The 15,979-nt window shown below is 40.5% G+C and overlaps 1 protein-coding gene across 2 annotated transcripts in view; it reads left to right on the forward strand.

Moving 5' to 3' along the window:
* The window catches only part of LOC139542517 (chemokine-like protein TAFA-1), a 30,231-nt gene extending 14,603 nt beyond the window's left edge, over positions 1 to 15,628 (forward strand). For both annotated transcript variants that reach the window (XM_071348043.1, XM_071348044.1), the window contains exons 3-6: positions 11,381 to 11,521; positions 14,239 to 14,363; positions 14,643 to 14,701; positions 14,836 to 15,628. In XM_071348043.1, the coding sequence (XP_071204144.1) occupies positions 11,381 to 11,521; positions 14,239 to 14,363; positions 14,643 to 14,678 (302 nt within the window). In that variant the 3' untranslated portion in view covers positions 14,679 to 14,701; positions 14,836 to 15,628. The remainder of the gene's footprint in view (positions 1 to 11,380; positions 11,522 to 14,238; positions 14,364 to 14,642; positions 14,702 to 14,835) is intronic.
* Positions 15,629 to 15,979: the final 351 nt, after the last annotated feature.

Raw genomic sequence — 15,979 nt, forward strand, 5'->3', positions numbered from 1 at the left:
AACCCTATCCTCAACTATAACCCTAGCCATAACCCTAACCCTAACCCTAGCTTCATGTCCACACCCCGGTTCATGACCTCAACACAGTTCATCATGTCCACACTCTGGTTCAACGCTGACCCTTGTCAATAAAGGAAACTCTATGTCCAGTACACCTACAGTATATCTGCAGGATAATCCCTGACTAAGTCTTTACCCTCCATTCTTAGTTATTTCAAATGCTCGACAGGGATATGCAATTCATTATCATGACTTAAACCTCATTAACTAGAAAAATAGCATCTTGAATTCCTAATTAGGTCCAAGGATGAGGCTTGGTATGATAAATAAGGAAGGTAATTAATACTGTGAGTATCAGGCTCTATTGCAGATTTAAGCTTCTTATGCCTCTTATACCTCCTTGGTGTGCCACAAATCACTTTGCATATTTCAACCACCCATCCAATTACAGCAGGTTCAGAGCTGATGTTAAGCATGCCGATGCCGGAGTAGAGGGGTGATAGATAGAAATGACTGCTCTGTTGCAATTACGAGAACCCTATCATAGGATGAGGGATGGAGTTAGGCTAGAGAGCATCAATTGGAGCAGCATCCTATTCTCTCACATTGGGACACTTGTGATAAGAAAGTACCTAATGGTACTTCATTGTATAGAAATGATGATTGGTATACTGTCCCTTCATTAATGTGAACTAAACAGTCCACTGGTGGCAGCAGGACTGGAGAGTAGGCTAGAAGTTAGATAAAACATGAAACAGTAGGCTGTAATTCCTAAAGCACGATTATGATAACTGAAAATGCTTGTTACCTAAGACATCTCTGCACAACACCAGCATATTGAATTAATCATTCACCATTTCCTTCAACTCCTTTTACCAGCACTGTCACCCTGCGAAACTTACGTAATCATTACTACCCAACCCAGGAGAGTACATGTCTTATTGTATGACAGGTTATTTAAGCATTCTATTATACAGTGCATGATCACACAGAGCACATGTTGCAGCAGAGTGCAGTAACAGGGCAGCCAGACACATTAGTACCCAGCACCAGACCGCAGTGTCCATCCATCCAGCCCTAAGAGGAAACGACGTCGCTACAGATCCAAGCTAAGCAGCTGTCCACTGAAGACTCTTTGAATAGCGCTCGCCAATCACTTACCTCCTTTCTTTCTTAACTTTCATTCTTTCTTTTTTTCATTCTTTCTTTCTCCATGCAGACTCAAAGTCTGTCATCAGGGAAGGCTATCTATAGATATTAAATACCTGGAAACGTAGCAGGCAGAGAGAGCTAGGGCCAGATAGATAGACAGGCAGACAAAGCTTTGACATTTAACAATGGAGTAAGGAAACTAGGGGCTCATGTTCCATGTTTCTTGTCCTATTTTACCAATGTCACCATTCACCAGATAATGCAAGTCTAAAGTGGCATGTTCTTTCATTGAATGATTGCTACTGTAGTTTGTTGTCACGACCGACAGCACACATATACAGTATATCCACAGCAAAACATAATCACCATGGGCAGTTTTTCACATAAGGGAGACTGGGAATATGATTTCATACCCTTGATCAATACCAGTTTTACAACAGCCTCTGCCTCCCTGTATGACAGCTGTGGAGACAGGCTTTGAGGCTCAGATGCAAATGGGAGGGAAAAAAACATTCTCTTTCTCTCTCTGGTCCCTCACTCTCTGGTTCCTCTCTTCCATGCTGTTTTCATGCATCTTAAAACAGCAGCAGCAGCTCCCTCCTCTCAGTTTGCATTTCAATAAAGTATTGCCCATTCTAGGTGGCCTGTTGCATAGGACATATCTTTCACCCTCCTGTGTTAAAGTGACAGTGCTGCCAGCCATTTATTTCATACATTTCCTTGCTTATATTTGTCATGGGCCCTACTTTTTCAGAGTAGCAATTTATATTTTTCTTCAGCCATGTGTAAATTGTGCATGCTGTGAAAAAGGACTTTGCTAAATCCAATCCAGAGGGGGAGAGGGGAGGATCATTCTTTCTGCTCTGGGAGGGTAGGTAAACATGCGTACGCACGCACGAACACGCACTTACTGAGACTTCTCAGTGCTTTTCAAAGCCATGTTATTTGCTCTAAGGAAACATTGATCTAACATTGAGCTGTTCATAACATTCAGTTACTCAGGGTTTTTCTTGTGCCATGACTCACACGATTCATCTAGATTTAATTTTGTCTATTGAATTTCAAAAGACAAAGTTATAATTGGCAAACATATCATGTTATCTTACGTTGTTCTTTTTTTGCAGAAACAAATTTCACATGAGCGGCATATGTCTCATAGAATTTATCATGCAATATTGTCTCCATGTCTCTTTGTTTTCCCCAAGCATTTGAGACCAGAATAACAACAGCACTGCAGGGACTTTACTGGAGGGAGAAACATAGTCCTTAAATTTGACACCATGCAGGCTTGTGTTTTGTGGCTCTCGCTGTCTTCCATCTGCATTAATTTGACATTCTCTAATCTGGTTGTCTCATTACCTCAGTAACAGGGCTGTGGTAGCCTGCTGGCATGGACCTCTACAGAGAATGAACCATAAGAGCTGCCTATTACGGGTCACCTTGAGCAAATCTTCTATTTAATGGTGACAGGCATGCTGCTTCCTTCCAAGCATGGCCTGTGGTTTGCCAGGACTCTTGGAGATCTGTCCTGCTGTTTCATTTAAGTTAGTTGTTATATGTATAACATTTGAGCACACAAAAGAGGGACCTAGGTTGCAAATGTAGTATTTGCTACAATTTAAGTGTAATATTTACTGAGAGCAGTTACTTTACTTTGTTATGACATCATCAATACCAATAATTCTTATTTCCTCTTCAAATTATGTAATAAAGGCAATAATTACATGATGTAACTTTTAGAAACATCTCTGAAGGCAGCCAAACATGGCATTGTTCTGAAGGAGTTGTCCTAGATTAGCAGATCACACACCAATGTCTATGCCTGAATGTGTGTGTGTGCGTAGATGCGTGAGAGAGCGTAGGAGAGAGCCATGTCACCTGAGCGTATCCATGCGTGCATGCGTCTGTGTGTTGGTGCGTGTATGCTCATGCATGTGTGTCTCATGCATGTGTGTTTTTTTTTTTAACCGATTGAAAGTATAAGGGGATATCGAGGAACAAATGCCGTTGTCAAGACTACGACGGTGCCAGTGCAATGAGTGGAGATGACTCAGGTGTTCAAAAGTTTATATCAGACCGAGAGCCTACTGCTTTTAACTTCTTATGGCTGGGGGCAGTATTGAGTAGCTTGGATGAATAAGGTGCCCAGAGATGCCCAGAGTAAACTGCCTGCTACTCAGTCCCAGAAGCTAAGATATGCATATTAGTATATGCATATATTAGTATATTTGGATAGAAAACACACTGAAGTTTCTAAAACTGTTTGAATGATGTCTGTGAGGATAACAGAACTCATATGGCAGGCAAAAACCTGAGAAAAAATCCAACCAGGAAGTGGGAAATCTGAGGTTTGTAGTTTTTCAACTCATTCCCTATTGAAGATACAGTGGGATATTGGTCATATTGCACTTCCTAAGGCTTCCACTAGATGTAAACAGTCTTTAGAACCTTGTTTGATGCTTCTACTGTGAAGTGGGAGCGAATGAGAAGGGAATGAGTCAGAGGTCTGGCAGAGAGCCACGAGCTGGACACGCTCGTTCACGTGAGAGCGAGCTCTGTTCCATTGCATTTCTACAGACAAAGGAATTCTCCGGTTGGAACATTATTGAAGATTTATGTTAAAAACATCCTTAAGATTGATTCTATACTTCGTTTGACATGTTTCTACGACCTGTAATATAACCTTTTGGACTTTTCGTCCGTACTTTCCGCTGGACTTGCACGCGCGTCGACAGTTTGGATTTGTTTACCAAACGTGCTAACAAAAGGAGGTATTTGGACATAAATGATTAACTTTATCGAACAAATCAAACATTTATTGTGGAACTGGGATTCCTGGGAGTGCATTCTGATGAAGGTCATCAAAGGTAAGTGAATATTTATAATGCTATTTCTGACTTCTGTTGACTACACAACATGGCGGATATCTGTTTGGCTTGTTTTGGTCTCTGAGCGCCGTACTCAGATTATAGCATGGTTTGCTTTTTCGGTAAAGCTTTTTTGAAATCTGACACAGCGGTTGCATTAAGGAGAAGTTTATCTAAAGTTCCATGTATAACACTTGTATTTTCATCAACATTTATGATGAGTATTTCTGTAAATTGATGTGGCTCTCTGCAAAATCCCTGGATGTTTTTGGAACTACTGAACATAACGCGCCAATGTAAACTGAGATTTTTTGATATAAATATGAACTTTATCGAACAAAACATACATGTATTGTGTAACATGAAGTCCTATGAGTGTCATCTGATGAAGATCATCAAAGGTTAATGATTAATTTATCTCTATTTCTGCTTTTTGTGACTCCTCTCTTTGGCTGGAAAAATGGCTGTGTTTTTCTGTGAATAGGCACTCACCTAACATAATCGTTTGTGGTGCTTTCGCCGTAAAGCCTATTTGAAATCAGACACTGTGGTGGGATTAACAAGAGGTGTATCTTTAAAATGGTGTAAAATACTTGTATGTTTGAGGAATTTTAATTATGAGATTTCTGTTGTTTGAATTTGGCGCCCTGCACTTTCACTGGCTGTTGTCATATCGATCCCGTTAGCGGGATCTCAGCCATAAGAAGTTTTAATGTAGTTCTTTAGGAGTTTTAGTTTAGAGAACGATATTTTGGTAGAAACTACAGTTACAGTGATGGTAAAAACAGCTTGATTGCCATAGCAACATCAGGGAAACTGGGCAGTAGGGAGTGGTGCTTCAAATACAGCAGGTCTGCAACATCTTTAATTGAGCCTCTCATTCTCCTTAGCCTCAAAACGGAAAAAAAAAATACGGAAAGAGATTAACTGTATAGAAAGCTCTGGGGACAGGTCGTCTGGATACTGGACAGCCAATAAATTGCCAGATGCAAACAGATGATCATCTTTAGCGGACAACAGTTCTTGGGGTTTGAACAAAAAAAGCTTTGCTGGTGAACAGGCATTTGAGTTGTGTGGTTGCAATATAAGCAGTCCCTTATCTCTGGTATATCTTGGCATTCATCATTCAAGACTAAGTTTAAATTGTGTGCAGTGCAATGGACACAATGCACAATGTCTCAGGAAAGACTATCTGTGTTGGCTATACTCAGTATAGAAAACAGTCGGGCACGCAACCTGGACCCACATACCATGGTAAAAAAAAACACACAAAAGGACTTCAGAAGCCTTGGGGAGTCCCTCAAGTTAGATTTAATTTGATTTAATTTAATTTACCTTGAATATTGCAGCCCATTTGTGTAGGCCATTAGCCTGACAAAACCCACTGAGTTCAACAATAAATAGTTGCTGAATTTATCCTCAAGCCAACGTGTATTTGATGTGTAATTTTCATTTTAAACAGTTAATAAATAGCAGATAAATAAGTTTCTTCAGAAAGTATTCCCAAGCCTTGACTTTTTCCACACTGTGTTGTGTTACCTGAATTTAAAAAGGATTAAATTGAGGGTTTTTTGTGTCACTGGCCTACACACAATAACCCATAATGTTAAAGTGGAATTATGTTTTATTTTACAAATTAATTTAAAAAATGTAAGCTGCAATGTCTTGAGTCAATAAGTATTCAACCCATTTGTTATGGCAAGCCTAAATAAGTTCAGAAGTAAATATTTGCTTTACAAGTCACAATAGTTGCATGGGATCACTCAGCAAATACATAGTGTATGCAAATAAAAGTGTTTAACCTGATTTTTGAATGCCTCATCTCTGTACTATACACATACACATATCTGTAAGGTCCCTCAGTTGAGCAGTGAATTTCAAACACAGATTCAACCACTAAGACTAGGGAGGTTTTCCAATGTTTGGCAAAGAAGGGCACCTATTGGTAGATGGGTAAAAAAATGTGACTGAAGTTATTAATTACACTTTAGACGGTGTATCAATACACCCAGTCACTACAAAGATACAGGCATCCTTCCAAACTAAGTTGCCGAAGAGGAAGCAAACCGCTCAGGGATTTCACCCACGAGGCCAATGGTGACTTTAAAACAGTTACAGAGTTTAATGGCTGTGATAGGAGAAAACTGAGGATGGATCAACAGCATTGTAGTTACTCCACAATACTAACCTAATTGACAGAGAGAAAAGAAGGAAGCCTGTACAGAATAAAATATTCCAAAACATGCATCCTGTTTGCAAGACACTAAAGTAATAATGCACAAAATGTGGCAAAGTAATTCACTTTTTGTCCTGAATACAAAGTGTTATGTTTGGGGCAAATACAACACATTACATACTTTCAAGCATAGTGGTGGCTGCATCATGTTATGGGTATGCTTGTAATCGTTAAGGACTGTGGAGATTTTCAGGATAAAAAAGAAATGGAGCAAAGCACAGGCACATTTTTGGAGGAAAACTTGGTTCAGTCTGCATTCCACCAGACACTGGGAGATGAATTCACCTTTCAGCAGGACAATAACCTAAAATGCCAAATATACACTGGAGCTGCTTACCAAGAAGACAGTGGCTTGAAAATCTATGAGAAAACCTGAAAATGTTTGTCTCGCAATGATCAACAACCAATTTGACAGAGCTTGAAGAATTATGAAAATAATCATGGGCAAATGTTGCACAATCCTGGTGTGGAAAGCTCTTATGGACTTACAAAGACTCACGGCTGTAATTGATGCCAAATGTGCTTCTTCAACGTATCGACTCAGGGGTGTGAATATTTGTGTAAATGAGATAATTCTGTACTTAATTTCTAAAAATTGTTTAATCCATTTTGAATTCAGGCTGTAACACAACAAAATGTGGGATAAGTCAAGGGGTATGAATACTTTCTGAAAGCACTGTAGATAGTAGACTACAATGCATAATGAAACAATCTCTAATAAGCTAGTGTTTATAGGGTGGGCATACTGTGTTATTTGGAATTAATAGACTGGTTTTATGCACAACAACTTTCTATCCAAGCTGGGAGAGAGAGTGAGGACAGCTCATGTCATGCAGGTTCAGGTAGCCTATATAGGACAGTTGTATATTCAACAAAAATATATTGGTAACTCATTAGTATGCTGTTGCATCAAAAATGTATTTTACAATCTGCCATGTTTAAATTTCCAACTTTAATTACTGAACAAGTAATTACATTATTGCCACCAGCCAGCAATCTAAAAATGACAGCATTGCAACACCGTGTATAGCTTTGTGAAATGTTAGGCTTAACATGACAAAATGATGACCAAATAGGACTAACAATAATAAATAAAAAAAAATGTAAATAGATTTTTTAAATTTAACTAGGCAAGTCAGTTAAGAACAAATTCTTATTTACAATGACAGCCTACCCCGGACAAACCTGGACAACGCTGGCCCAATTGTGCGCCGCCCTATGGGATTCCCAATCATGGCCGGATGTGACACAGCCTGCATTTGAACCAGGGACTGCATCTTGCATTGAGATGCAGTGCCTTAGACCGCTGCACCACTCAGGAGCCCCTTAGTTAAAGCAAAGCTGGATATGCCCTAGCACCACAGAATGCCTATCATCGATTCGATAAGAAATCAGCCACAGAAACATATCGCAATTTAAGCACTATGGACAGCTATCGGTATTCTATACTTTGTGAGGGGCTGTCTGGCTGACACATTAGATTATAAATTTTTTATGGCATCTCCGACCTTGTAGGGGTCCACTGAAACTGCATTACGCCAGTGACACACACACACATACTCTCTGTGTTAATTATAGTAGACAGCAAGTCATGGCATGCTTATGGCATATAGTATTAGTGACATTTCTCGTGAGATGTAGCGACCATTTGCCTTTGAGAAATAGCAGCTTCATTACTGGTGAATAGTCAATTATTGGACCCATATTGCCCCTGTTCACCTCCATTAGACACAGAGAATCTCAAAGCCACGCAATTGTGGAATCTCAATGTTGTGAGTCATTGTCATGCATGCGTTGGCACTACAGTATGAACTTCTACATTAGGGGTAATAAATCATAATTCTTCATTTCCGCTGGGTTTCACTGGGTTTCAGCATGTGTTTGATTGTTTTGTGGACTGATGTACTCCTCTGTTAGTCCTCAGAAAGTGATTTACCATAGACACCAGGTGTTGTGTGACCTGTCCAAATCATGGGTTCTTAAATTATTTAGTGTTCACACAAAGGTTTGTCTCTGCAGCCCCCATGAACCGGGGCTCCCAAACCCCTTTTACACTGGTTTGAAATGTTACATCCATCTCCCCTGAGTGCCACAGAAAGTACATTGTCAAATGTCAGGACTGTACCTTATCTTTCCTCGAAATGCAGTGAGAAGGGTCAATGCCTCGAAAGAAAATAAAAAAGCGGCCCAGATCTATTGGGTGGCAGGTTGTGTGTTGGCACCTGTGTTGCTGACAAATCCAGTGTTCAAAGTCCTGCAGCCAGGAGGAGGGCAATGGCAGAAACATGGCAACTAAAACAGTTCCATACTAGAAAAGCTCCTCCTGTTCCTGCCTGCCTTTACCACCAACCCCCTGGAACGACTGTCAGTCAACACAACAGCAGTAGAATCAATAAGCTAAGAGATCAGGAACTGACTCGTGACATGCTTCACATAATGTGCTTCTCAGGGAGAGATGGGAGATATTAAACTGATATTTTTCTGCTTTTCGGAAAACACACAAACTCAACCTTCCATAGAATATCACAGCTTCTATTAGACCTATAGCTACATAAACACATGCATGCACACACTAGTTCTGACACCATTTGTCATATTGACTTTGTTCTCAGTCATTGATAATGGAGGAGGGGAATGGAAATACAGAAAACGATTATATCCTGGCATGGCGCCAGCATCCATCACCTGATGAGGCAGTATTCATCTCCAGCCATTATTATTATCCATAGGCAGCTTTTCTCCATCTCCCCTGATATATTCATGATGCAGAGATGTGGTCTTGGGGCATGCAGTGTGTGGCAGTCACAAACTGACTGCACGCCGACTGAGCTTAAAGAACGCTCATCAGTTTTACATTACTTTTGTTTGAAGCCACCGAATACACCTGCCCAGCTGGAAATAACCAAGTCTATTTGCATTTTTATTTGATTTTAATATATTCTTCAGCGGTAATGATTTCCAATTATAGAGTATAACCAGACTCAAACTTGTGTTCTTTCTGCTGCTCCTCTCAACAAGCAATGAACAAAGTGGATTCTGTTGAGTAGTGTGGTTTTAAATAGATCAAAGGATGAATCTGGGTCTTGTCTTATGCAATTAAGAAGATGCATTAAAGAGAACAAACCCCTGTGGGCTCTTGTTGTTTTAACTGATGCCCTATTGCTTCCACTGCTATATCAGGATTAACATTGTGCAAACATGCCCTGTTGTTATACAGTACACCGACCATGCTCAGAGATACACTTTGTCTCTCCTCAACTTCTGCCAAAGGTTGTTGACTTTTTCTCAACCACTCGCCTTGAGTCACAAAAACCCCTCTGAGAATTGGGAAGACAAAGTTTGTAATTTCTTTCCTCCCCCTCAATTAAACTTAAATGACCATTGTTCAATTACTGTATTACAATTATTTCCACCAATTAAACCTCCAGGCTGTCTCTAACGTCACTTCCCGGCTTTGCTGCTATTATTTGCAGTCACTTCTCAGTCGATCTAGACATTTCAGATATCTGACAGACGTTATGTACAATGCACACTCTGAAAAACACAATGCTATGATGCATAAAGACAGTGGGTGGGTGAAGAATATCACAAATCCTAATACCCTTACTTTTATAATGGTAACATTTGGAAGCCTCTTAAACATTCTTTGCATGTCTTATTGAAAATGTGAACTGAATTATTTTGCTAATGAGATAAGGTGGTGGAATGACTGAGCAAGTGAGTCGGTAGGAGAGTAGTGTGTGGTCTCCTTTCATCCAGGGGTCAGGAGAGGTGGTGTTAGATAATCTTATCAGGCTTTACCATGATGTCTGAATTATAGCATGAAACTGACACCGACTCATCTCCAACCTGAATTTAAGCTCTTTTAAATGTTAATCTGGGTTTTGACTCTGAATATGGGTTTTACTTGAAATCTCATATCTTTGAAGACAAATCAAAATTTCTATCTAGTTGGTGAAAAGTCCGTTGGCTATATTTGACTAATCTTTGGATATTGCACAAGGTAAGATTATACCACGAGTGTTATTCAACCCAGTCTCATGGGCTATATGTTCCATTGTATTACTTTCATCAGCAGGTGATATCCACTGCTGCTCTGCAATTACATTCTCTAGTCATAAAACATTTTTAAAACATAATGACATATACATTTCTCAACAAACTTCTCCAAGTGGGAAAATGTTCATACTTGTCTCATTTTGAAAACACAAAGGAATATACTTTCTCTCTAGAAACTCCTCCAAATGGGAAACTTTACATTTCTCCCACCTGATTCACAATAAACCTTCCTTGTTTCTGGTCAACAGACAGGCCTAATTGTTGGATGGGTCCTACTTGTTGTGATGACGGTGTTAGGTGTAGGGGTAGACCACTGAGGACAGCAGGTGGGGCATCCTGATAGGGAGATGTCTGTCCTGTAGGCAGAGTAAGCCAGCAAGGCTGATAAAGAGGGACGGCGGGCAGGTGTCCTGTAGGCAAAGATAACCAACCTCCTGATAATTACATGAAGGGCCATTATTCAGACTGAGGGGGAGGGATGGCCCCTGCAGACATTCTCATCCTGCTTATAGATATGTCTTTATCTACTGGCTCTCCATTATCATCATCATTCCGTCACACACACACCAGGGGCCTCACTCAGTCAAAGCACAACAGCCATTAGTCTTGTTTATGATAAATCTGCTTGACATATTAATAGTTGTCACATGTAATAAACTTGTAATGTCTTGCATAAAGATATTCCATCTACTGTATGTTGATATTGTGTTAAAACCTAAAACATACACAGGTGGTGAAGATATTTAACAGACCACCAACAATCCTACAAATACAGCTCCATAAATCATTGTTAATTGTGCTGACTTCGCTATCAAGTAAGCCAGGGGATCTTTCAGCTTCAGAACCAAATGAGAAATTGACCGCTCTTCCGTGACCCAAATCCTCCTACAATGACCCCAATTGAAAAGAAATAGTATGTGATTATAGATGTATCCTCGTAACTTGCGACCTACCTCTCACATGCCCAGGGCCCACTTTGGGATACAGGGATAGTTTAAGAAACCCTGGACTAAGCTCAGGAGTTATTCTGAATAGTTTTTGCTTGTTTGTTGTTCTTTTTTCTTAGAGGGAGGAACATGTGAGGTGATTGCTGCTCACAGATGCTGTAATAAGAACAAGATTGAAGAGCGGTCCCAGACAGTCAAGTGTTCCTGTCTACCAGGGAAGGTGGCAGGGACTACCAGGAACAGACCCTCCTGTGTTGACGGTGAGTACCACCACTACCATCACAATCCCCATTGGTATTGCAGGCGCAAGAGAAGTGTTGGCACTATCACTGATTGGACTCACACAGGTGCTGCTAATAGAACCCATATTCAACAGTTCTTTAAAATATTTTTCTCCAGGGTTGCATAAAAGTAGTACAATATATCATTTGGAGTGTGTATGATGCTTCAGCCTTTCCCAATAGATCTGGAATAGATCTGGAATATCACAGCAGGTGGCCAGTAGAAATAGAGAGCCCCATGCCCTATCCCTTTTGTCTGATTAGATGACTGTAGAAGTATAAACCTGAGAGAACGTATCGAAGAACATATACAATTCATCAATGGCATACATTTCCTAGACCTAGAGAAGCTGCGATGGTTCTTTATTTATTATGCATTTTGTTTTAAATAGTGTCAAGTCTAAGATAGGATGCCCAAGGAGTTGTTGTCATTGATTAATAGATGCACTATAACCTTGGTTCGACCCGCCTCCTGGCAACAAACCTTGGTAACCCTGTTTACCATTAGGAACAGGTCCAAGTGAGGTCCTCATGGGTGATGAATATGTATGACTGGAAAACCACTTAGACTAGGACAGAAAATAACACTGTTAGACCAGCTGGCTGCAGTGTTCATGGACATATTCAACCTCTCCCTGTCCCAGTCTGTGATCCCCATATGCTTCAAGATGTCCACCATTGTCTCTGTACCAAAGCAAACTAAAGTAACCTGCCTAATGACTATTGGCCTGTAGCGCTCACTTCTGTCATCATGAAATGCTTTGAGAGGCTGATCAAGGACCACACCAGCTCCACCTTACCTGACACCCTGGACCCACTCCAATTAGCATACTTCCCCAACAGATCCAAGGATGACGCAATCACCATTGCTCTACACACTGCCATGTCCCACATGGACAAGAGGAACACCTATGTGAGAATACTGTTCCTCGACTACAGCTCAGCGTTCAACACCATAGTCCCCTCCAAGCTCGACACTAAGTTCAGCATGTATGAACACCTCCCTCTGCAACTGGATCCAAGACTTCCTGACAGGCAGACCCCAGGTGGTGAGGGTAGGCAAAAACAGCTGCACAATCGAGAGCATCTTGACCGGCTGCGTCACCGTCTGGTACGGCAACTGCACCGCCCTCAACCGGAAGGCTCTACAGAGGGTGGTGCGGACAGCCCAATACATCACTGGGAGCAGAACATTTACACCAGGCGGTGTCTGAGAAAGGCCCGAAAGATCGTCAAGGACTCCAGTCACCCAAGCCACGGACTGTTCCCTCAGTTACCATCTGGCAAGCTGTATCAGAGCATGAGGTCTCGGACAGCTAGGCTCCGAGACAGCTAGTACCACCAGGCCATCAGACTATTGAACAGTTAACTCTAGCTGTCTCCCTGCACAGACCTGGACCTTAGAGACTATATACACCTTAGAGGTTATTTGCACTGACTACTCAAACATCCAACCCTCACACACAAACTTACACACACACAAACACCCATAAAACACACACACACAATTACCCGCACACATTTAGAACACACACACACACACACACACACACACACACACACACACACACACACACACACACACACACACACACACACACACACACACACACACACACACACACACACACACACACACACACACACACACAGACACACACACACACACACACACACACACACACACACACACACACAAACACACACACACACACAACGCTGTTGTTCAATTATATACTATTGATTCCATTGTGTGACCAAGTCACTACCCACTCTATATTTGTAAATACAGTGTTATACAGTGCATAACATTTGATTTGATTTGAAACACTCAAACCAAATATTTTCTGAACTTACTGGCCACATACAACACAACTACCTAATTTTGTACTACGGAATTGCAGTGATGCTTTATGAATTGTATGTATTGGGTTTTTGACTGATGAGGCACAATTTTACCATCTCTAGTAAAGATCCAACAGAAGCCAATAGTAGCCTATATCCCTCCCTATATATTCTTCCTGTGCTGTACAGCGAGCATTACTTCTCACCTGCCTGTATGCTTCTTTAGATTCTAACCATTAGATGATGTTGCCATAATTACTGAGCAGAGTAGACAGAGTGAGGGAATTTGAGGTCTCTTCTGTCTGTCAGGACTGACAGGGTATTTTCTTCTGTCAAACATCTGAGATGTGCTGGATATTTAACCTGTATTTAAGGCAATTTTATTTTCCCAGAGCAAGAATATGGCCTGCATTAGAGTCACAGCTATGCCTCCTCCTACACATGTCTAGACATCTGTCTTTCTCTTTGATTTAAAACGCATGTAAGAAATGCAATGATATAAAATTCTTTCAATAATTCCCATAGGGTTGTTTCAGTGCATATTTTGTTTTGTAAGTACTGGTACAAGGATTCAGATTTTGATTTTTACGATTATTACACCATACTCAGGTAGGGACATTACAGTTCTAAGACAAGGGAGAGTTGACCGTTACTTTTTTATTTGTCAGACAGATTCCCACAATTTAGATGTGTGTGTCTGTCATGTGATGTACAAAGCAACAGACCCTCTAGTCACCAATCCATCTCCAAGTCATACACTGCTATCACATATGGCCGTTCCACTGGGTAAGACATACTCAGGTCACCATACTCAGGTCACCATACTCAGGTCATCCATTTGTTGCCTGCAGCATCCATAGTGATAGGGAAGTGGTGGTGCGAGATGGAGCCCTGTCTGGAGGGAGAGGAGTGCAAGACGCTGCCTGACAACTCAGGCTGGATGTGTTATGCTGGGAACAAGATCAAAACCACCCGGGTAAGATAGCCTCACATTACCATTTGAAACAGAGACATACTGGAGGAGGGAGAGTTACAGTCATGAGGAATTTGCACCAATAGAACAATACAGACTTTACATTTAAAGACAAAGGCACAAGGTATTGACTCAAGTATATGGGCTATACTACCTAATACCTATTTTTTACTGGTTAGGGCTTGTAAGTAAGCATTTCACTGTAAGGTCTACACCTGTTGTATTCGGCGCATGTGACAAATAAACTTTGATTTGTTTTACTAATGTCTCCTTTTTTTTTAGAACACCCAACAACCTGCAAGCGAAGAATACCTCTAACTTTAGACGGACCAACTGCAGAGGTCAGCTTTGCATGTTCCATGGAGCTGTTACTGTATACCATCTTATCATAAACTCTCTAATAAACAAGATTAACATTATAGCTGCACTGCAATATATCACAATATCTTAGTGCTCTCCCTTTTGTTTGTTTCAGATCAATCCAAGGACCCAACAAAGACATTCAGTTTGCTTTCCTGGATTGAAATGTGTGAATTCTCAAAGAAACTGCTGCTCAAGGGTACTGGGAGTGATGCAGTTCAAGGATACCAATGGGGGACCTTATTGAATTCTGAATTTTGTTCTTTGAGGAAACACTGCTTTTGGATGTACAGCACATCTGTTGTCAGAAAACTCAGACAGACTCTGCGAGATGGGCAGACATTTCTGGGTTACCTTTAGCAAGTACTTGCAGTGGGGAGTCAGGATTCTGTATATACCATGTTTCAGTGTCTTCATGTTAACAAGAACATTGTCTACAGTATGATGGTGGTGAGATGTAAATGATTCCAAACCTTGATCTGTTCTGTTCTTGTCCATGTGTTCTAGATTTCAGACCACAGCCAAAAGTCTAATATTTCTCAGACATTCAATAACCTATAGGTTTACATCATGTGAGGATGCAACTGTACATTGGCTGTTAAAAGGAATAATTTGACCAATATAACAACACATATTTTTGTTATCAAAACCGTTTTTGTATTTGAATGCATTCAGTCATCTCAGTTGCTTCATCATCCCTCTTAGAAAGAACAACACTTACAGTTCAGTTATCCTTCAAAAGGTTGATTGTTCACCAAAAATACAGTATGCTTCTTTGTTTTTTACTCCTTTAGATGCCTTATGTGTGTCTTCTTCAACAACATATTAAAAGTCTACCATTGTTCTGTGCGTAAATATTGATTTAAAGTATGTTGTGTTATGCAATTAAATATATATTTTGTACTGGCTGCACAGTGCCATTTACCTCTAAATTGAAGTATCAACGAATCAGCCTATCCTACTAAGTGATGAAATCTGAATAATAATTTCCTCTATAGCGCACAGATGTCAGAAAGCACAGCGATCACAATCAACTAGCTTGCTAACTGGGTTAAGTAAGTAGAGGAAAACACATGAACAGAATATCAATGTTTAATTTGTACATGTATCTTTGTAATGGGTACTAGACCAGTTGTTCCACTAAAACAACACACAACTCCAGCACTCTTCCCTGACATAATTCTAACCTAACAAATAGTTTTTTTGGGGTATCCTGCTCTCCTTGTAAATAAGAAATGAGCTTGTTTAGGACTAATAAG

The sequence above is a fragment of the Salvelinus alpinus genome, chromosome 17 (genome assembly GCF_045679555.1).
Source record: "Salvelinus alpinus chromosome 17, SLU_Salpinus.1, whole genome shotgun sequence".
Taxonomy (NCBI): Eukaryota; Metazoa; Chordata; class Actinopteri; order Salmoniformes; family Salmonidae; genus Salvelinus; species Salvelinus alpinus.